Here is a 21,770-nt window from a genome sequence, read left to right as displayed (position 1 = left end):
TGGCAGCGGAGCCTCCCCCGTTACTCGGCCCGACCCGGAGCGTTTGACAACGCAACCCGCCGATCGATCCCTGCGGGATGCGTCCACCAACATCAAAGAGCTGACAACAAAACACTGCATCGATGGAGACCTGGAAAGATGCACTACTTACTGAGGAAGCATGGGAAAAGAGCTGGGCTGCTGGTCAGATTGAAGCTGAGGGGCTTCAGGGTCCCTATGCCCACCATCCTACTAGCTAATGTGCAAGCTATAGAGAACAAGGTGGATGATCTTAAAGGGAGACTCACCCTCTGCAGGGAGATGCAGAACTGCTGTGTATTCTGTTTCACTGAGACCTGGCTCTCCCCTGCCACCCCCGACTGTGCCGTCCAACCAGAGGGATTTTCAATTCATCGGATGGACCGCACGGCGTCTTCGGGCAAGATGAGGGGAGGTGGTGTCTGCCTACTGATCAACACTGGGTGGTGCTCGGACCCAGTGGCACTGACAAGCTCCCGCAGCCCGGACCTGGAACACTTGTCAGTGAAGTGTCGTCCCTACTATCTGCCACGGGAATTCACCTCAGTCATAATGACAGTGGTCTACATTCCTCCCCAGGCAGACGTGGAGTGTGCTCTGAACATACTGTATGCCAACATCAGTGAACTTGAGACCAGGTATCTGGAGGCTTTGCTCATTACATCTGGGGACTTTAACCAGGCCAACATCAGAAAGGCGCTGCCAAAGTTATACCAACATGTCGCCTGCCCACTAGAGGCCCGGATATACTTGACCACTGCTACACAGCAGTCAAGGATGCCTACCGTTCCGTCCCACGAACTCACTTCAGAAAATCGGACCATCAGGCTGTACTCCTCTTCCCGGCTTACAAACAGAAACTGAAGCGGGAGGTCACGGTGTCAAAAGTAGTGTCGTGTTGGACAGAGGAAACAGATGAGGTCCTCCATGACTGCTTTGAATCGCTGGACTGGTTAGTATTCAAGGACTCGGCAGCTAACCTTGATGAGTATGCCTCAGATGTCATGGACTTTATTTTGAAATGCATGGAGGACTGTGTGTCTCGCAAGACGATCGGGTATTCCCTAACCGGAAACCTTGGATGAATTATGAGGTCAAGTCCCTTTTAAAGGCTAGAGCTGCGGCTTTTAGGTCCGGGGATACCAGTCGCTACACGGAATCTAGGCGTGAGCTCCGGAAAGCCATTAAGAGTGCCAAGAGGCAATATCGAGCCAAGTTGGAAGCCCAGGCTAACCAGAGGGATGCCAGTAGACTGTGGCAGGGTCTAAATGAGATCACTGGGCGCAATGAAAGGGCTGGGAATATCAATAACTGTGGCGCTTCTCTTCCTGACGAACTTGACGTATTCTACGCAAAATTCAAACAGAAGAGGAGTGTCTCGCTCCCTCCGGATGAACCGGACCTGGTGGCATCGAGATTCATCGTCACCGAGGAGGACGTTAGAAGGGCCTTCCTGAAGATAAATCCAAGCAAGGCGACGGGCCCAGATGGCGTCCCAGGATGGATTCTCTGGGCCTATGCAAGTGAGCTAGCTGGAGTGTTTGCTGACATCTTCAACTGCTCCTTGCTTCAGTCTAAGATCCCCTCGTGTTTTAAGAAGGCAACGATAATCCCAGTGCCGAAGAAGAGCAAGGTGGTATGCCTGAATGACTATCGACCTGTGGCTCTGACATCAATTGCTATGAAGTGCTTCGAGAGATTGGCTATGGCACACATCAACCACAGCCTACCGGTCAACCTCGATGCTTTGCAATTTGCCTACCGGAGCAACAGGTCAATGGCAGATGCCATCTCTCTGGCCCTACGTTCCTCTTTAGAACACCTGGCGAATAAAGACGCATATGTAAGGATCCTTTTCATTGACTACGGCTCTGCCTTTAATACCATCATTCCAAATAAACTGATTCCTAAGCTCCGGAACCTGGGCCTTAGCACTCAGATCTGCAGCTGGATCTTCAACTTCGTCGCAGACAGGACCCAGGCTGTAAAAATAGGGGACAAGCTCTCCTCTACAATCACTCTCAGCCCCGGTGCCCCACAAGGCTGTGTACTCAGCCCCCTGCTGTACTCACTGTACACCCATGATTGTGTAGCCAAGTTTCCATCAAACTCAATATACAAGTTTGCTGATAACAGAACAATTGTAAGCCGTATCTCAGGTAATGATGAGTTTGAGTACAGAAAGGAAATTAAGAACCTGGTGGCATGGTGTGAAGACAATAACCTATCCCTCAACGTCAGCAAGACGAAGGAATTGATTGTTGACTTCAGAAAGAGTAGCGGACCGCACGACCCAATTTACATCGGTGGTGTGCAAGTGGAACAGGTCAAAAGCTTTAAGTTCCTCAGGGTCCATATCAGAAATGACTTGACTTGGTCCAACCAAGCAGAGTTCACTGCCAAGAAGGCCCACCAGCGCCTTTACTTCCTGAGAAAAGAAATTTGGCCTGTCCCCTAAAACTCTCACTAATTTTTATAGATGCACCGTAGAAAGCATTCTTCTAGGGTGCATCACAACCTGGTATGGAAGTTGTCCTGTCCAAGACCGAAAGAAACTGCAGAAGATGGTGAACATGGCGCAGCACATTACACAAACCAATCTTCTGTCCTTAGACTCACTTTACACCGCACGCTGTCGGAGCAGTGCTGCCAGGATAATCAAGGACATGACCCACCCAGCCAACACACTTTTTGTCCCTCTTCCCTCCGGGAGAAGGCTCAGGAGCTTGAAGACTCATACGGCCAGATTTGGGAACAGCTTCTTTCCAACTGTGATAAGACTGCTGAACGGATCCTGACCCGGATCTGGGCCGTACCCTCCAAATATCCGGACCTGCCTCTGGGTTTTTTTGCACTACCTTACTTTCCATTTTTCTATTTTCTATTTATGATTTATAATTTAAATTTTTAATATTTACTAATTTTAACTATTTTTAATATTTAATATTTGTTATCCGGGGAGCAGGAAGCGCAGAATCAAATATCACTCTGATGATTGTACATTCTAGTATCAATTGTTTGGCGACAATAAAGTATACAGTATATAGCTGCAACATTACCTCTCGGCTCTTAAACTCAATCCCACGATTGATGAAGGCCAATGCACCGTATGCCGCCTTAACCAGAGTCAACCTGCGTAGCAATTTGAGTGTCCTATGGACTCCGACCCCAAGATCCCTCTAATCCTCCACACTGCCAAGAGACTTACCATTAATGCTATATTCTGCCATCATATTTGACCTACCGAAATGAACCACCCCGCACTTATATGGGTTGAACTCCATCTGCCACTTCTCAGTCCAGTTTTGCATCCTATTAATGTCCCGCTGTAACCTCTGACAGCCCTCCACAGTATCCACAACACCCCCAACCTTTGTGTCATCAGCAAATTTACTAACCCATCCCTCCACTTCCTCATCCAGGTCATTTACAAAAATCACAGAGAGTAGGGGTCCCAGAACAGATTCTTGAGGCACACCACTGGTCACCGACCTCATGCAGAATATGACCCATCTTCAACCACTCTTTGCCTTCTGTGGGCAAGCCAGTTCTGGATTCACAAAGCAATGCCTCTTGGATCCCATGCCTCCTTACTTTCTCAATAAGCCTTGCATGGGGTACGTTATCAAATGCCTTGCTAAAATCAATATACTCAACATCTACGGCTCTACCTTCATCAATGTGTTAAGTCACATCCTCAAAAAATTCAATCAGGCTCATAAGGTTCGATCTGCCTTTGACAAAGCCATGCTGACTACTCAATCATATTATACCTCTCTAAATGTTCATAAATCTTGCCTCTCAGGATCTTCTCCAACAACTAACCAACTACTGATGTAAGACTCACTGGTCTATAATTTCCTGGGCTATCCCTACTCCCTTTCTTGAATGAGGGAACAACATCTGTAACCCTTCAATCCTCCGGAACCTCTCCTGCCCTCATTGATGATGCAAAGATCATTGCCAAAGGCTCAGCAATCTCCTCCCTCACCTCCCACAGTAGCCTGGGGTACATCACATCTGGTCCCGGTGACTTATCCAAGTTGTTGCTCTCCAAAAGCCCCAGCACATCCTCTTCCTTAATATCTACATGCTCAAGCTTTTCAGACCGCTGCTAGTCATCCCTACAATCACCAAGATCCTTTTCCATAGTGACTACTGAAGCAAAGTATTCATTAAGTACCTCTGCCATCTCCTCCAGTTCCATACACACTTTTCCACTGTCACACTTGATTGGTCCTATTCTCTCACGTCTTATCCTCTTGGTTTTCACATACTTGTGAAATGCCATGCTGGTTCTCTTTAACCCTGTCCATCAAGGTCTTCTCATGGCCCCTTCTGGCTCTCCTAATTTCATTCTTAAGCTCCTTCCTGCTAGCATTATAATCTTCTACACTCTATCATTACCTAGTTTTTTGAACCTTTCGTAAGCTCGTCTTCTTGACTAAATTTACAGTGGCATGCAAAAGTTTGGGCACCCCGGTCAAAATTTCTGTTACTGTGAATAGTTAAGTGAGTAGAAAATGAACTGATCTCCAAAAGTCATAAAGTTAAAGATGAAGCAAGATTAGTCTATTATTTTTGTTTTGTACAATTTTAGAGTGGGAAAAAGGAAAGGAGCACCATGCAGAAGTTTGAGCACCCCAAGAGAATTGAGCTCTCAGATAACTTTTACCAAGGTCTCAGACCTTAATTAGCTTGTTAGGGCTATGGCGTGTTCACAGTCATCATTAGGAAAGGCCAGGTGATGCAAATTTCAAAGCTTTATAAATACCCTGATTCCTCATACCTTGTCCCAACAATCAGCAGCCATGGACTCCTCTAAGCAGCTGCCTGGCACTCTGAAAATTAAAATAAATGATGCCCACAAAGCAGGAGAAGGCTATAAGAAGATAGCAAAGCGTTTTCAGGTAGCCGTTTCCTCAGTTCGTAATGTAATTAAGAAATGGCAGTTAACAGGAACGGTGGAGGTCAAGTTGAGGTCTGGAAGACCAAGAAAACTTTCCAAGAGAATTGCTCATAGGATTGCTGGAAACATAGAACATAGAATAGTACAGCACATTACAGGCCCTTCGGCCCACAATGTTGTGCCAACCCTCAAACCCTGCCTCCCATATAACCCCCCCCACCTTAAATTCCTCCATATACCTGTCTAGTAGTCTCTTAAACTTCGCGAGTGTATCTGTCTCCACCACTGACTCAGGCAAATCAAAACCCCTGTTTGACTGCAAAAGACCTTCAGCAAGATTTAGCAGACTCTGAAGTGGTGGTGCACTGTTCTACTGTGCAGCGACACCTGCACAAATAGAACCTTCATGGAAGAGTCATCAGAAGAAAACCTTTCCTGCGTCCTCACCACAAAATTCAGCGTCAGAAGTTTGCAAAGGAAAATCTAAACAAGCCTGATGCATTTTGGAAACAAGTCCTGTGGACTGATGAAGTTAAAATAGAACTTTTTGGCTGCAATGAGCAAAGGTATGTTTGGAGAAAAAAAGGGTGCAGAATTTCGTGAAAAGAACACCTCTCCAACTGTTAAGCACAGGGGTGGATCGATTATGCTTTGGGCTTGTGTTTGCAGCCAGTGGCACAGGGAACATTTCACTGGTAGAGGGAAGAATGAATTCAATTAAATACCAGCAAATTCTGGAAGCAAACATCACACCGTCTGTAAAAAAGCTGAAGATGAAAAGAGGATGGCTTCTACAACAGGATAATGATCCTAAACACATCCCAAAATCCACAAGAGGCGCAAGTTGAAGGTTTTGCCATGGCCCTCACAGTCCCCTGGCCTAAACATCATCAAAAATCTGTGGATAGACCTCAAAAGAGCAGTCCATGCAAGACAGCCCAAGAAATTCAGACAACTAGAAGCCTTTTGTAAGGAAGAATGGGCGAAAATCCCCCAAACAAGAATTGAAAGACTCTTAGCTGGCTACAGGAAGCGTTTACAAGCTGTGATACTTGCCAAAGGGGTTGTTACTAAGTACTGACCATGCAGGGTTCCCTAACTTTTGCTTCAGGCCCCTTTCCTTTTCTGTTTTTCTGAAACTGTAAAAGATGGAAATAAAAAAGTAATCTTGCTTTAAATATTAAAGAAATGTGTCATTTTAACATTATGTCTTTTGGAAATCAGGTCATTTTTTACTCGCTTAGCTATTCATAGTATCAGAAATTTTGACCGGGTGCCCAAACTTTTGCATACCACTGTACAACAGCCTTTACGGTTCCGGTATGCTACCATTGTTTCCTTGTCTCATTGGAATGTATCTATGCAGAACCCTAAGCAAATATCCCCTAAACATTTGCCGTATTTCTTCTGTACTTTTCCCTGAGAACATCTGTTCATTTCCCAATACCAGATCAAGTACAGCCTCTCCTCTTGCAGGCTTATCTACATAATTGTGTCAACCATCCTTTCTGAACACACCTAACAAACTCCCTCCCTATCTAAACCCCTCACTCTAGGGAAATGCCAATCAAAATTTGGGAAATTAAAATCGCCCATCATAGCAACCCTGTTATTATTACTCCTTTCCAGAATTTGTCTCCCTATCTGCTCCTCGATGTTCCTGTTACTATTGGGTGGTCTATAAAAAACACCCAGTAGAGTTATTGACTCCTTCCTATTCCTAACTTCCACCCACAGAGAGTCAGTAGACAACCCCTCCATGACTTCCTCCTTTTCTGCAGTCGTGACACTATCTCGGATCAACAGTGCCACGCCCCCACCTCTTTTGCCTCCCTCCCTGTCCGTTCTGAAACATCTAAAGCCTGGCACCTGGCACTTGCCCCTGCACCATCAAAGTCTCTGTAATGGCCACAACATCATAGCTCCAAGTGCTGATCCACGATCTAAGCTCATCTACTTTATTCACAATTCTCCTTGCATCAGTCTGAGTGCGTCCCTTCTCTATCACCTGCCTATCCTCCCTTTCGCACTGTCTCCAAGCTTTCTCTATTTGTGAGCCAACCTCCTTTTCCTCTATCACTTCAGTTTGGTTCCCCGCCCCCCCAGCAATTCTAGTTTAAACTCTCCCCACTAGCATTTACAAACCTCCCCGCCAGGATATTGGTGCCCCTCAGATTCACGTGCAACCCATACTTTTTATACAGGTCACACCTGCCCCAGAAGAGGTCCCAATGATCCAGAAATCTGAATCCCTGCCCCCTTCTCCAATCCCTCAGCCACACATCTATCCTCCACCTCATTCTGTTCCTATACTCACTTTCACATGGCACAGGCAGTAATTCCGAGATTACTACCTTTGAGATCCTGCATCTCAACTTCCTTCCTAACTCGCTGTAGTCTGCTTTCAGGAAACTCCTTCCTTTTCCTACCTATGTCGTTGGTACCAATATGTACCACAACTTCTGGCTGTTTTCCTTCCCATTCAAGATATCATGGATGCGATCAGAAACATCCTGGACCCTGGCACCTGGGAGGCAAACTACCATCCATGTTTCTTTCTTGCATCCACAGAATCGCTTGCCTGACCCCCTAACTGTAGAGTCTGCTATCACTGCTGCCATCCTCTTCCTTTCCCTAACCCTTCTGAGCCAGAGGGCCAGACTTTGTGCCAGAGGCGTGACCACTGTTGTTTCCCCCAGGTCGGCTGTCTCCCCCATCAGTACTCAAACAGGAGTACTTATTGTTAAGGGGACAGCCACCAGGGTACTCTCTAGCATCTGCTTCTTGCCCTTCCCTCTCCTGACTGTTACCCACTTATCCGTCTCCCCAGGCCCCGGAGTGACTACCTGCCTATAGCTCCTCTCTTTCACCTCCTCACTCTCTCTGACCAGACGAGCAACATCGAGCTGCATCTCCAGTTCCCTAACCCGGTCCCTAAGGAGCTGCAGCTTGACTCACCTGGTGCAGATGTGGCCGTCAGGGAGGCTGGGAGTCTCCAGGACCTCCCACATCTGACACACGGCACAGAAAACCGGCCTCACACACATCCTCCTGTCTGTATTCTAAACAGATAACCTACCTCGCCTCGATCCGTTATCGCCGAAGCCCCGTTGAGCCAAAGCCTTCCTAGTCTGTCTACCTCTACTCCAACACCTGCTCCTCTGAGGCCCACTCTGTAAAGCTGTCTTCTTTTTAAACACTTCTAGCTGTTCTCACTGGCCGACCTCCACATGCTTGAGCAGTCGTGCCCCGTTCAAACTGCTGAAGAAATAACCGTGGATATGATGGACAACCATCATGTGTTAGTATCCTAGGGGAACGCAATTTAGGGTGGTGGTGGTGGTGATGATGTTGGGTGTCTTAAAGAACATGAAGGTGGATGTCCCGATGGCCTGGTGGTATCTGTGCCAAGATATTGGGAGAAGCAAGGGAGGAGGTTGCTGGGACCTTGACAGGGATTTTTTTTGGCCTCTTTAGCCAGAGCAAGTTACCAAAAAAATTGGTGTGAAAAGCCAATATTGTTCCTTTATTTAGGAAGAGCAGCTGGGACATAGAGCATAGAACAGTGCAGCATAGGAACAGGCTCTTCAGCCAACAATGTTTGTACTGGCCATGATATCAAATTGGACTAAACCTATCTGTCTGCAGATGATCCATATCCCACCATTCTCTGCATGGCCATGTGCCTGTCTTGTGCAAATGCTTCTATTGTGCCTCTTCGGTATCTTGCAAAATTATATCTTGGTGGGCCTTACATCAGCAGTGGGGAAATATTGGAGAAGATTCTTTGGGATAAGATTTACTTGCATTTGGAAAAGCATAGATTTATTTGAGATAGTCAGCATGGGCTTTTGTTCTCACAAATTTAGAAGAATGAGAGAGATGTTCAAGATTCTGATGGGTCATAGCCTACATTCTGGAAATCTGAAAAATACATGAAAGGCTTTGAGTAGTCCATTCTTTCTGTCTGTAACCCAACTGGCCACTTCTGCCTGATATTATTTTGCCTCATTTTTTGTTTTGTTTTATCTAGACTGATCTGCTGATCTATCCCCATACCTTTGCTATTAACAGTGTGTTGCACAAAGAAGCTGCTACATAACTTACCACATTAAAGCATTTGGTATCACCCTTTCAGAGGTGTTCTCTTTCTACTCACTCTCTTCTGCCTTTTCTGTTACTGAAAACTAATTTGTTTTCTGTCTTTCCTAGATCTGTTGAAATACACTTGAACCATTTACCACTGCTCTCTCAACAGATGCTGCCTGATCTGAGTGGTTACCTGGTCTACAGTATTTATTTCAGAATTCCACTGTCAACTTTTTAAAATTTTCATTTATTGTGTTAATTTTTGGTGTAATTATAATTACAGAAAACTGTTGTACAGTATTCAAGAGCTTAACTGAAGTACTGTAATTTTATGCTGCATATTTGCAATCTTTCAAGCCTTAATGAAATCTTCATTCCAACTTCCTGTTTTTTTCCCAAGAAATATGACTATGACAGCAGCAGTATCAGAAAGAAGTTTTTCCGAGAGGCATTACTCCAGATCACTGTTCCTTACCTGCTGAAGAACCTCTCTGCCTCTGTCAACACAGTGAGTCTATAACTGTTTGATCAACATCTGCACTAAAGTCTTCCAAAACTGAAATAAAACCTTGGAACAAGGGAAGCTGAGGGAAAATGCAAGTTAGGCGTATAAAGTCACAAGAAGCAAGAGTTATCTTCATTAGCAAAAGTCCATTGTTAGAAGTACTCAAGAGGAACTGAAGGAGAAAGGTTTCCACTGGTCAGGTTGTGTGTAGCTGAAGCTTATAACCTTATGGGATGGAGGGAGCAGTAAACAATCACCACATTTAAATTTCCCTGGCTGTGCTCTTGATTGTAAACAACAAGATTATCAGCCAAGAGCTAGAGAGTGGGATTAACCTCAATTCTGTCTTTTTCCAACAAGAATATGAAGCCAAAATGCCCTCCTCCTATGTCATAATTACTATGATTCACAGATTTAGTTCAGCATCAGCTTGAACAGCAGGTGAGCTAGAAGGCAGTCAAGACCTTTTTGGAAGCGAGGCTGGTCACTTGCACATGTGCTATGCCATACTGATGAGCCCAGTGAAAGGCCATGTAGAAGGTTGTGCTGGAAGAAATCCAGGAGCATGTGTCTGGCAGTATCCAGTTCCATTGATGCATCCTTAGGTGACAAAACATACGAAATTCAAACCAGGAGCGCTATATTTCCTATCGACAATGATTCTTTGTTTCTTACAGGCTCTACCTAAATTTCAGGAATTCATCTTCGAAGACTTTTCCAAGTTTATCCTGGTTGATAATATTTTTGAGGAAGTGGTGCTCCAGTCTGTCTCCAAAGATATAATGCTGGGTAAGATTTATTTTAAAAAATATAATTTGTCCTTTTGACTAACATTAGGAACCTAGAGTCCCGTGTACACTAAATGAATTTTGTTTTGAAACATCAGTAATCAGCGTCTTTTTGTACCTTGATTATTGCCCTTCACAGTTCATTTATCTTCAAAATTAAATTTCTACACAGCCATACAAAATAAAGAAAGCAGGTAAGATCTCAACTAAGGAATTAGAAGGGCCTAAAGGGACTATAAAATGTCCTTTGTGAGTAGGATTAAAGAGATTTTATGCATACATTTTAAAAGGGCAATTGGGAGAGATGAGGACCACTCAAGAATGAAGGAGGGAATTTATGCCTAGAGCCAGAGGATGCAGCAAGATTCTAAAAGAAAGTACTTTGCATCAGTTTTCACCAAAGAAAATGAAGTGGAGAATAGTCAAATCAGTGTGGATTACACTAATAATCTAGGGCATATTGAGGTCAAGAAGGTAGTGGCATAAAGGCTGCTAACACCAAAATGAATGAATGCACAGAGCCTGATCATATTATCCCAGTTTATTCAGAGGTGAGAGAGATTACTGTTGCATTTACAGAAATCTTTGGATCCTCTCTAACCACAGGCTTGGCCCCAGAAGACTGGAAAATAGCCAATATTGTTCCTTTGTTTATGAAGAGCAATATAGACAAACCTGTAGTCCCCAAGGTCCAGCCATTTACTGTGAAAGTCTTATACTAGCTTGACTTCCTAAACTCCAACACTTTGTGCTTACCTGCATTGAAGACCATATAGGGACCTTGGAGATTGATTGCCCTTAACGTGCTTTAAGGCCTCTGTATCAGTGTTTCACATCCCAGTATTTGAATTCCTGTCCTCACTAGCACATAACCCTGGGAATAATCTGGATGTTAGTACCCTTGAAATCCTACTTATTAAACCTTCCTAACACCCTGTACTCACTGCACAGGACCTTATCACCTTTTCTATCTGCTTCACTTGTACTGTTGTGTATGATGACCTCTGGATGTTCACCCCTCCCCTTGAAAATGTTCTGCATCTGCTCAAAGGCAATATTGATCACGGCACCCAGGAGGCAAAACACCATATTGATGTCTCTTCTGCAGTTACCAAATCTCAATAAAACTATAAGACATAGGAGCAGAGTTAGGCCATTTGGCCCATTGAGTCTGCTCCACCATTCAATCATGGCTGATCCTTTTCTCCCCTCCTCAGCCCCACTCCCCGGCCTTCTCCCCGTAACTTTTGATGCTATGGACAATCAAGAACCTATCAATTTCTGCCTTAATTACACCCAATGACCTGGCCTCCACAGCTGCCTGTGGTAACAAATTCCACAAATTCACCACCCTTTGGCTACAGAATTTCCTCCACACCTCTGTTTTAAATGGACACCCCTCAATCCTGAGGCTGTGCCCTCTTGTCCTAGACTACCCCACCATGGGAAACATCCTTTCCACATCTACTCTGTCTAGGCTTTTCAATGTTCTAAAGGTTTCAATGAGATCCCATCTCAACCTTCTAAATTTCAGTGAGTACAGACCCACTGAAATACAGATCCTCATGATAACCCTTTCATTCCTTGAATCATCTTTGTCAACCTCTTCTGAACCCTCTCCAATGCCACATCTTTTCTCAGATGAGGAGCCCAGAACTGTTGGCAATACTCAAGGCGAGGCCTCACCAATGCCTTATAAAGTTTCAGCATCATATCCATGCTCTTGTATTCTAGACCTCTTGAAATAAGTACTAACATTACATTTGCGTTCCTTACCACCAATTCAACCTGCTAGTTGACCTTTAGGATGTTCTGCACAATGACTCCCAAGTTTCCTTTGCATCTCAGATTTTTGGATTTTCTCCCCATTTAGAAAATAGTCTGAACGTTTATTTCTTCTACCAAAGAGCACGACCATGTATTTTCCAGTATTGTATTTAATTTGCCACCTTCTTGCCCATTCTACTAATCTGTACAAATTCTTCTGCAGCCAGCCTTTTTCCTCAACACTACTTGCCCGTCCACCAATCTTTGTATCATCTGCAAACTTGGAAACAAAGCCATCTATTCCATCACCTAAATCATTGATATACAGCATAAAAAAAGTGGTCCCAACACAGACTTCTGCGGAACAACACTCGTCACTGACAGCCAACCAGAAAAGGATCCTGGGAGGTTATCCCTCACAACAGTATCCAAAAGAGTATACTTACTGTTGAGGGGAATGGCCACAGGGGTACTCTGTGCTCAGCTTCCCATTTCTTCTGACAATCTCCCAGCCACCCACCTCCTACAACTTATAGGTGACTACTTCACTGTAACTCTGATCAATGATCTTTGCACTCTCCTGTACAAGCTAAAGGTCTTCCAGCTGCTATTCCAGATCCCTAATACAGTCTTCAGGCAGCTGCGGCTGGATGCATTTAGCACAGATATAGTTCCCCAGGAGACTCTGGGTCTCCCAGGACTTCAACATCCTGCATGAAGAACACACAATGGCCACGCAAGACCTGACACTCCCACTCACACCACTTGCCTTCTCCCAACAATGGGCACTCGGCTTGTCCCCTCTATACATTTATTTACTCCTCTCTGCGCTGCTCTTGCTGACCTGCGAGGATCCTCCTCACTGTGTGCTACTCCCACCGCTGATTGAGCCACCGGACACTGAACGCCCACAAGCTCTCCTTAATGCAGGGTACATTCTATCATATTATGATCACTAGCTCCTAACTGAACCTCCCCAATCAATTTCGGTTCATTGCACAACACCCAGTCCAGAATAGCTGATCCCTTAGTGTGCTCAACTGCGAACTACTCTATAAAGCCATCTTGTAGGCATTCTACAAATTACCTTCTTGGGATCTAGCAGCTCCCTGATTTTCCCTCCCAATCTATCTACATGTTGAAATCCCCCATAACTATCATAACATTGCCTTTTGGGCATACATTTTCTGTCTCCCATTACAATTTGTAGAATTCATTTTTGCTGCTGTTCAGAGAACTGTATACAACTCACATCTGGCTCTTTATCTACCCTTGCCATTTCTTAGCTCTACCCACAATGATTCTACACCTTCTGATCCTTTGTCACCTCTTTCTAATGATTTTATTTCATTTTTTTTTTACCAACAGAGCCACCCCACCCTACACATAGGTATAGAGTGTTATGAACCTGATGATATTAGTGTAAATATATATTACAATTTACAATAATCAGGTGGGCTAAAGGCACCTGTTTCTGTGCTGTCCAAGTCTCTGATTCTGTAAGCCTGTTTGCATGAGCAAAGGGCCAGTGCATACATTGCCTATAAAAAGTATTCACCCCCCCCCCCCCCGGAAGTTTTCATATTTTATTGCTTTACAACATTAAATCACAGTGGATTTAACTCACACAAAATGCTCGAGGAGCTCAGTAGACCAGGCAGCATCTAGGAAAAGAGTACAGTCTATGTTTCAGGCCAAAACCCTTCGGTAGGCCCGAAACATCGGCTGTACTCTTTTCCTAAATGCTGTCTGGTCTGCTGAGTTCCTCCAGCATTTTATGTGTGTTGTTCAGATTTCCAGCATCTGCAGGTTTTCTCTTGTTTTTAAGTGGATTTAACTTGGCTTTTTTTTTGACACATCAACAGAAAAAGACTTTTGTGTCAAAGTGAAAACAGATCTCCACAAAGTGATCTAAATTAATTACAAATATAAAACACATAATAATTGATTGTGTAAGTATTCACCCCCTTTAATATGACACATCAAATTATTATTGGTGCAGCCAATTAGTTTTAGAAGTCATATAATAAATTACATCGAGATCACTAGTGTACAGTGAAGTGTTTCAATGATTGTAGTAAAAATACAGCTGTATCTAGAAGTATCCTGACAAAACTATATGAAGACAAAAGAACACTGCAAACAACTCCATGATAAGGTTAATGAAAAGCATAAGTCAGGAGATGCATACAAGAAAATTTCCAAGTCACAAAATCAGACATCCCACCCTGCAAAAACTCATTTCAGGGAGGTCGCACCATCAATTTGCGGGAGACTTCCGGGAGAGGTGGGATGTCTGCAATAGAGTAGCTCCTTAGCAGCTGACCAGCTAGTTTAAATAACGTTAGCTATGCTAATGAACGAATGACACCTGTTAAACTCACCTCAACATGTCTCTTACAGTCTTAACCCACCATGGGCAATAGATAAGTCACTGTTGCAAACAGTGCAGCGAGCAACACTGTCATTATTTTGACCCCTATTAGGCAGGGGTAACTATAGTGTAGTCTGGGGTGACGTACGTTTTATATTTTTTTTGGAACACTCGACCATGGTGCGCTCTCGCTCGCGCTCTCTCTCTCGTGGTCGCTCGCGCACTCTCAAGCGTTCTGGCTTGCTTTCTCTCTTGCTCACGCGCTCTCACTTGCTTTCTCTCTCGCTCGCTTGCTCTTGCTCTCTCGCGCGCGCTCTCTCTTGCTTTCTCTCGCTCGCTCTCAAAAAAATTGATTTCCGTGATATTGTATATAATTTGCGGGCATCAGGAGCCACTATTAATATGTGGGAGACTCCTGGAACTTCCGGGAGAGGTGGGATGTCTGCAAAATATCCCTTGGAGTACAGTTAAGTCAATCATCAAGAAATGGAAAGAATATGGCACAGCTATAAATCTGCCAAAAGCAGGCCGTCCTCAAAACCAGAATGACCGGGCAAGAAGGGGACCAATGAGGGAGGCCACCAAGAGACCTATGACAACTCTGGAGGAGTTCAACTACTGCACAGAGTCTTGTCATCTTCAGAAGTTTTCTAATGACTCTGCCATAGTTGGATGCATCAGCAAGGGAGATGAGGCTGAGTACAGGGCTATGGTAGGAAACTTTTTCACATGGTGTGAGCAGAATTATCTGCAGCTTAATGTGAAAAAGACTGAGGAGCTGGTGGTAGATCTGAGGAGAGCTAAGGTACCAGTGACCCCTGTTTCCATCCGGGGGGTCAGTGTGGACATGGTGGAGGATTACAAATACCTGGGGATATGAATTGACAATAAACTGGACTGGTCAAAGAACACTGAGGCTGTCTACAAGAAGGGTCAGAGCCGTCTCTATTTCCTGAGGAGACTGAGGTCCTTTAACATCTGTCGGAGGATGCTGAGGATGTTCTATGAGTCTGTGGTGGCCAGTGCGATCATGTTTGCTGTTGTGTGCTGGAGCAGCAGGCTGAGGGTAGCAGACACCAACAGAATCAACAAACTCATTCGTAAGGCCAATGATGTTGTGGGGATGGAACTGGACACTCTGACGGTGGTGTCTGAAAAGAGGATGCTGTCCAAGTTGCATGCCATCTTGGACAATGTCTCCCATCCACTACATAATGTACTGGTTGGGCACAGGAGTACATTCAGCCAGAGACTCATTCCACCGAGATGCAACACAGAGTGTCATAGGAAGTCATTCCTGCCTGTGGCCATCAAACTTTACAACTCTTCCCTTGAAAGGTCAGATACCCTGAGCCAATAGGCTGGTCCTGGACTTATTTCCTGGCATAATTTACATATTATTATTTAATTATTTATGGTTTTAATACTATTTAATTATTTATGGTGCAACTGTAACGAAAACCAATTTCCCCCGGGATCAATAAAATATGACTATGACTATTACAAGCTTCAATGGCTGAGATGGAGGAGACTGAACTTACAACAACTGTTGTCCAGGCATTTCACCAGTTGCAGCTTTATGGGAGACTGGCAAAGAGAAAGCCACTGTTGAAAAAAAAAGCACATGAAATCTTGGCTAGAGTTTGCCAGCAGGCATGTAGGAACTCTGAAGTCATCTGGAAGAAGGTTCTATGGTCTGCTGAAACCAAAATTGAGCTTCCTGGCCATCAGACTAAATGCTATGTTTGGCATGGTCATCATAGCACCATAAGACATAGTAAGAGAATTAGGTCATTTGGCCCATTGAGTCTGCTCTGCCATTCAATCACGGCCGATCCACTTCTCCCCTCCTCAGCCCCACTCCCCGGCCTGCTCCCCATAATCTTGAATACTCTGTCCAGTCAAGAACCTATCAGTCTCCACCTTAAATACACCCAATAACCTGGCCTCCTTAGCTGCCTGTGGTAACAAATTCCACAAATTCACCACCTTCTTGCTAAAGAAATTTCTCTGTATCTGTTTTAAATGGACATCCCTCTATCCTGAAGCTGTGCATTCTTGTCCTAGAGTCACCCACCATGGGAAACATTCTTTCCACATCTACTCTGTCAAGGCCTTTCAACATTCCAGAGGTTTCAATGAGATCACCCCCTCATGCTTCTAAATTCCAGTGAGTATAGGGCCAGAGCCATCAAACATTCCTCATATGATAAACCTTTCATTCTTGGAATCATCCTTGTGAACCTCCTCTGAAACCTCTGCAATGCCAGCCCAACTTTTCTTCGATAAGGCACCCAAAATTGTTCACAGTACTCAAGGTGAGGTCTCACGAAGGTATTGTAAAGCCTCAGCATCATATCACCACTGTTATATTCTAGACTTCTTGAAATGAATGCTAACATTGCATTTGCCTTCCTTGGCACTGACTCAACCTGCAAGTTAACCTTCAAGGTGTTCTGCACAAGGAAAAGTCCCTTTGCATCTTAGATTTTTGGATTTTCTCACCATTTAGAAAATAGTCTGCACGTTTAGTTCTTCTACCAAAGTGCATGACCATGTATTTTCTAACATTGTATTTAATTTGCCACTTTCTTGCCCATTTTACTAATCTGTCTAAGTCCTTCTGTAGCCTACCTGTTTCCTCATCACTATCTGCCCGTACACCAATCTTTGTATCATCTGCAAATTTTGCAACAAAGCAATCTATTTCATCATCTAAATCATTGATATATTAGATAAAAAGAAGCCGTCCCAACACAGACCTCTGCGGAACACCACTAGTCACTGACAACCAACCAGAAAAGGATCCTTTTATTCCCACTTGCTGCTTCCTACCAATCAGCCAATGCTCTAACCATGTTAGTAACTTTCCTGTAATATCATGGGCTCTTATCTTGGTAAGCAGCCTGATGTGTGGCACCTTGTCAAAGGCCTTCTGAAAATCCAAATATACAACATCCACTGCATCCCCTTTACCTACCCTACTTTTAATCTCCTCAAAGGATTCCAATAGGTTGTCAGAGAAGATTTTTCCCTTAAGAAATCTATGCTGACTTTGTCTTATCTTGTCCTGAGTCACCAAGTACTCTGATAATCTCAGCCTTAACAATTGACTCCAACATTTTCCCAATCATTAAGTCCAGGCTAACTGGTCTATAATTTCCTTTCTGCTGTCTCCCTCCTTTCTTAAAGAGTGGAGTGAGATTTGTAATTTTCCAGTCCTTCGGAACCATGCCAGAGTCCAAGGATTCTTGAAAGATCATTACTAATGCCTCCACAATCTCTACCGTTACTTCTTTCAGAGATCTAAGGTGCAGTGCATCTGGTCTGGGTGACTTATGCAGCTTTAGGTCTTTCTTCTGTTAGAGCACATTCTCCCTTGTGGTAGTAACTGCACTCACTTTTCTTCCCTCACAGCCTTCAACACCTGACACACTGATAGTGTCTTCCGCAGTGAAGACTAATGCAAGATAGTCCTTTTGTTCATCTGTTATCTCCTTGTCCCCTTGTCCCCCATTATTATTTCTCCAGCCTCATTTTCTAGTAGTGCTATATCCACTGTCATCTCTCCTTTATTTTTTATATACGTGAAAAAGTTTTTTCTGTCCACCTTGATATTTTGCTTTCATATTTCATCTTTTTCCTCCTAATGATTCTTTTAGTTGCTTTCTGTTGGTTTTTGGAAGTTTCCAATCCTCTATCTTCCCGCTATTTTTTGCTTTGTTGTATGCCCTCTCTTTTGCTTTTACATTAGCTTTGACTTCATTTGTCAGCCATGACAAATGGCTATTTTGCCATTTGAGTATTTATTTATTTTTTGGAATTCATCTATCCAGCACCTTCCTCATTTTTCCCAGGTACTCATCCCTGCCAGCATCTCCTTCCAATTTACTCTGGCCAACTCCTGTCTCATACCACTGTAATTTCCTTTACTCCACTGAAATACTGCTATGTCGGACTTTACTTTCTCCCTATTAAATTTCAAGTTGAACCCAATCACATTGCGATCACTGCCTTCTAAGGGTTCTTTTACTTTATGCTCCCTAATTGCCTCTGACTCATTATATAACACCCAATCCAGTATAGCTGATGCCATAGTAGGCACAACAACAAACTGATTTAAAAAGCCATTACATAGGTATTCAACAAATTCACTCCTGGGACCCATTACCAACCTGATTTTCCCAGTCAACCTATGTTAAAAGCTCTCATGACTATCATAACGTTGCCCTTTTGACACATCTCTTCTATTTCCCATTATGATCTGTAGTCCACATCCCAATTTCTGTTTGAAGGCCTGTATATAACTGCCATCAGGGTCCTTTTACCCTCACAGCTTCTGAATTCAGCCCACATGGATTCAACGTCTTCCGGATCTACATTACATCTTTCTACTGAGTTGATGCCATTCTTTACCAACAGAGTCACACCACTTCCTCTGCCTGTCTTCTTATCCCTCCAGTACAATGTGTAATCTTAAGACTTTCAGCTCCTAACTACAACCATCCTTTAGCCATGATTCAGTGATGCCCACAACATCGTACCTGGCAATCGGTAACAGTGCAACAAGATCATCCACCTTATTTCTTATACTCAGTGCATTGAGATATAACACTTTGAGTACTGTATTTACTATCCTTTTTGATTCTACATCCCTAATGTACTGGTACTCACCCTGCTGGCTACAATTTTGTCCTATCATCTGCCTGCCCTTCCTGACAGTCTGACTGCACACTATTTTTGCTTTATTACCATCCATTCTATCCTGAATGACTTCACTCCTGTTCCCATCCCCCTGCCAAATCATCCCCAGCAGCTCTAACAAAACTGCCTGTGAAAATATTGCTTGCCCCACCCACCCAACCCTCATGTTCAGGTCATATCTCCTCCAGAAGAGATCCCAATGATCCAAGAACCTGAAGCCCTGCCCCCTGCACCAGCTTCTTAGTCATGTATTTATCTGCCAAATCATCCTGTTTCTAAAATTACTGGCGTGTGGCACAGGTAGCAATTCAGAAATTACCACCCAGGAGGTCCTGCTTCTCAGCGTTCTGCCTAGCTCTCTAAATTTTCTGTTCAGGACCTCTTTGCTTTTCCTTCCTATGTCATTGGTACCGATATGTACCAAGGCATCTGGCTGCTCTCCCTCCCCCTCCAAAATGCTGTGGTCACGATCCGAGACGTCCCTGACCCTGGTACCTGGGAGGCAACATCCCATCCAGGTGTCTCATTCACGTCCACAGAATCTCATGTCTGTTCCTCTGATCATTGAGTCCCCTATCACTATCACTCCCCTCTTCTCCTTCTTTCCCTTCTGCACTATGGACCCATGTTCAATACCAGTAACCTGGTCTTTGTGGCATTCCCCTAGGGTGTCAACCCCACAATGGTATACTTAGTATTGAGGGGAATGGCCACAGCAGTGCTCTGCACTAACTGCCTATTCACCTTCCCATTCCTTCTCCTGATAGTCGCCCAGCTAACTGCCTCCTGCAACTTGGGGGTGACTACTTCCCTGGAACTCTGATCAATGCTCTCCTGTACAAACCGAGGGTCATCCAGTTGCTGCTCCAGATCCCTAACACAGTTTTCAAGGAGCTGCAGCTGGATGCATTTCATGCAGATGTAGTTCCCTGGAAGGTTCTGGATCTACCAGGACTCCAACATCTGGCATGAATAACACACAACGGCCATTTAAACTACACTAAGTACCCCTAACACAGTAAGAAAAAAGGGAAACTTAACAGAAACTTACCTGGAAAACTTACCCTGAGCAAAAACCTCTTCCGAGATGAAGCCTCCTTAGAGCTAAAGCCTAACACTCCCATCTCACCTGTGGCCTACTTCCAACAATGGCCGCTCTGCTTCTCCTTTCTGTACTTTTATTTATTCCTCTCTGCGCTGCTCCCACTGCTGATTGGGCCGTCGGATTGACACCAAATGCCCGCGAAGCTCCCCTTTTAAACGAACACCTCCGACCTGCGAGAAGCCTCCTTGCTGTGTGCTGCCGGGATGACACATACGCCCATGGTGCTCTCCTTTTAAACGAGCACTGCCGGCCTGCGAGAAACCTCTCCGTTGTGCGCTGCTCCTGCTGCTGATTGTGCTGCCAGAATGCATCAAGCCCTCGAAGGCTTGTGAAGGGAGAAGGTAAAGTGAATGCAGCAAGATGCAGGGAAAACCTGATGCAGGCTGGAAGAGAACTGCAACTTAGGAGAACATTTGTTTTCCAACAAGACAATGACCCCCAAGCATAAAGCCAAAGCTACATAGGAATAGCTTAAAAACAACAAAGTTAATGTCCTGGAGTGGCCAAGTTAGAGTCCAGACCTCAATCCAATTGGGAATCTGTGGCTGGACTTGAAAAGGGCTGTTCATTCATGATCCCCATGCAGTCTGACACAGCTTGAGCACTTTTGTAAAGATGAATGGGGAGAAATTGCAGTGTCCACATAGAGACCTATCCACACAGACTCAAGGCTGTAATTGCTACCAAAGGTGTATCTCCTAAATACTGACTTGAAGGGGCTGGTTAATTATGCAATCAATTATTCTGAATTTAATAATTATGACAAATTCAGACCAATTTGTAGAAATTTGTTTTCACTTTGATACGAAAGAGTCTTTTCTGTTAATCAGTGTCAAAAAAAAAACTGTACTCCAAGGGGTATTCAATGACTTGGAAATCTGCTTGTATCCATCTCCTGACTTGTGCTTTTCAATAACCTTTTTGCAAAGTTACTTGGAGTGTTCTTTTGTCTTCATGCTGTAGTTTTTGCCAGGATACTGACTCATCAGCAGTGGGACCTTCCAGATACAGGTGTATTTTTACTAAAAAATCAATTGAAGCACTTTGACTGCACTCAGGTCTCCAAAGATAGATCTCCATATAACTACGCAAACACGAGGAAATCTGCAGATGCTGGAATTTCAAGCAACACACATAAAAGTTGCTGGTGAACACAGCAGGCCAGGCAGCATCTCTAGGAAGAGGTACAGTCAACATTTCGGGCCGAGACCCGTCCTGACGAAGGGTCTCGGCCCAAAACATTGACTGTACCTCTTCCTAGAGATGCTGCCTGGCCTGCTGTGTTCACCAGCAACTTTTATGTGTGTTGCTTGAAATTCCAGCATCTGCAGATTTCCTCGTGTTTGCGTAGTTATATGGAGATCTATCTTTGGAGACCTGAGTGCAGTCAAAGTGCTTCAATTGATTTTTTAGTAAAAATACACCTGTATCTGGAAGGTCCCACTGCTGATGAGTCAGTATCCTGGCAAAAACTACAGCATGAAGACAAAAGAACACTCCAAGTAACTTTG

The 21,770-nt window shown here is 44.2% G+C and overlaps 1 protein-coding gene and 1 long non-coding RNA gene across 3 annotated transcripts in view; one reads left to right on the top strand and one right to left on the bottom strand.

Annotated features, from left to right (window-relative positions):
- LOC134359723 (uncharacterized) overlaps nucleotides 1–21,770 on the bottom strand; it is a 112,675-nt gene that overhangs the window by 57,181 nt on the left and 33,724 nt on the right. The gene's annotated exons all lie outside the window — the stretch shown is intronic.
- The window catches only part of niban2b (niban apoptosis regulator 2b), a 338,559-nt gene that overhangs the window by 304,420 nt on the left and 12,369 nt on the right, over nucleotides 1–21,770 (top strand). Inside the window, exons 12-13 of the mRNA XM_063073243.1 lie at nucleotides 9,417–9,524; nucleotides 10,199–10,310. Coding sequence (XP_062929313.1) covers nucleotides 9,417–9,524; nucleotides 10,199–10,310 — 220 coding nt within the window. The remainder of the gene's footprint in view (nucleotides 1–9,416; nucleotides 9,525–10,198; nucleotides 10,311–21,770) is intronic.

This window comes from Mobula hypostoma, chromosome 21 (assembly GCF_963921235.1).
Source record: "Mobula hypostoma chromosome 21, sMobHyp1.1, whole genome shotgun sequence".
NCBI classification, from domain to species: Eukaryota; Metazoa; Chordata; class Chondrichthyes; order Myliobatiformes; family Myliobatidae; genus Mobula; species Mobula hypostoma.
The sequence above is the reverse complement of the archived record's forward strand: the minus strand, read 5'-3'. Positions and strand labels throughout refer to the sequence as shown.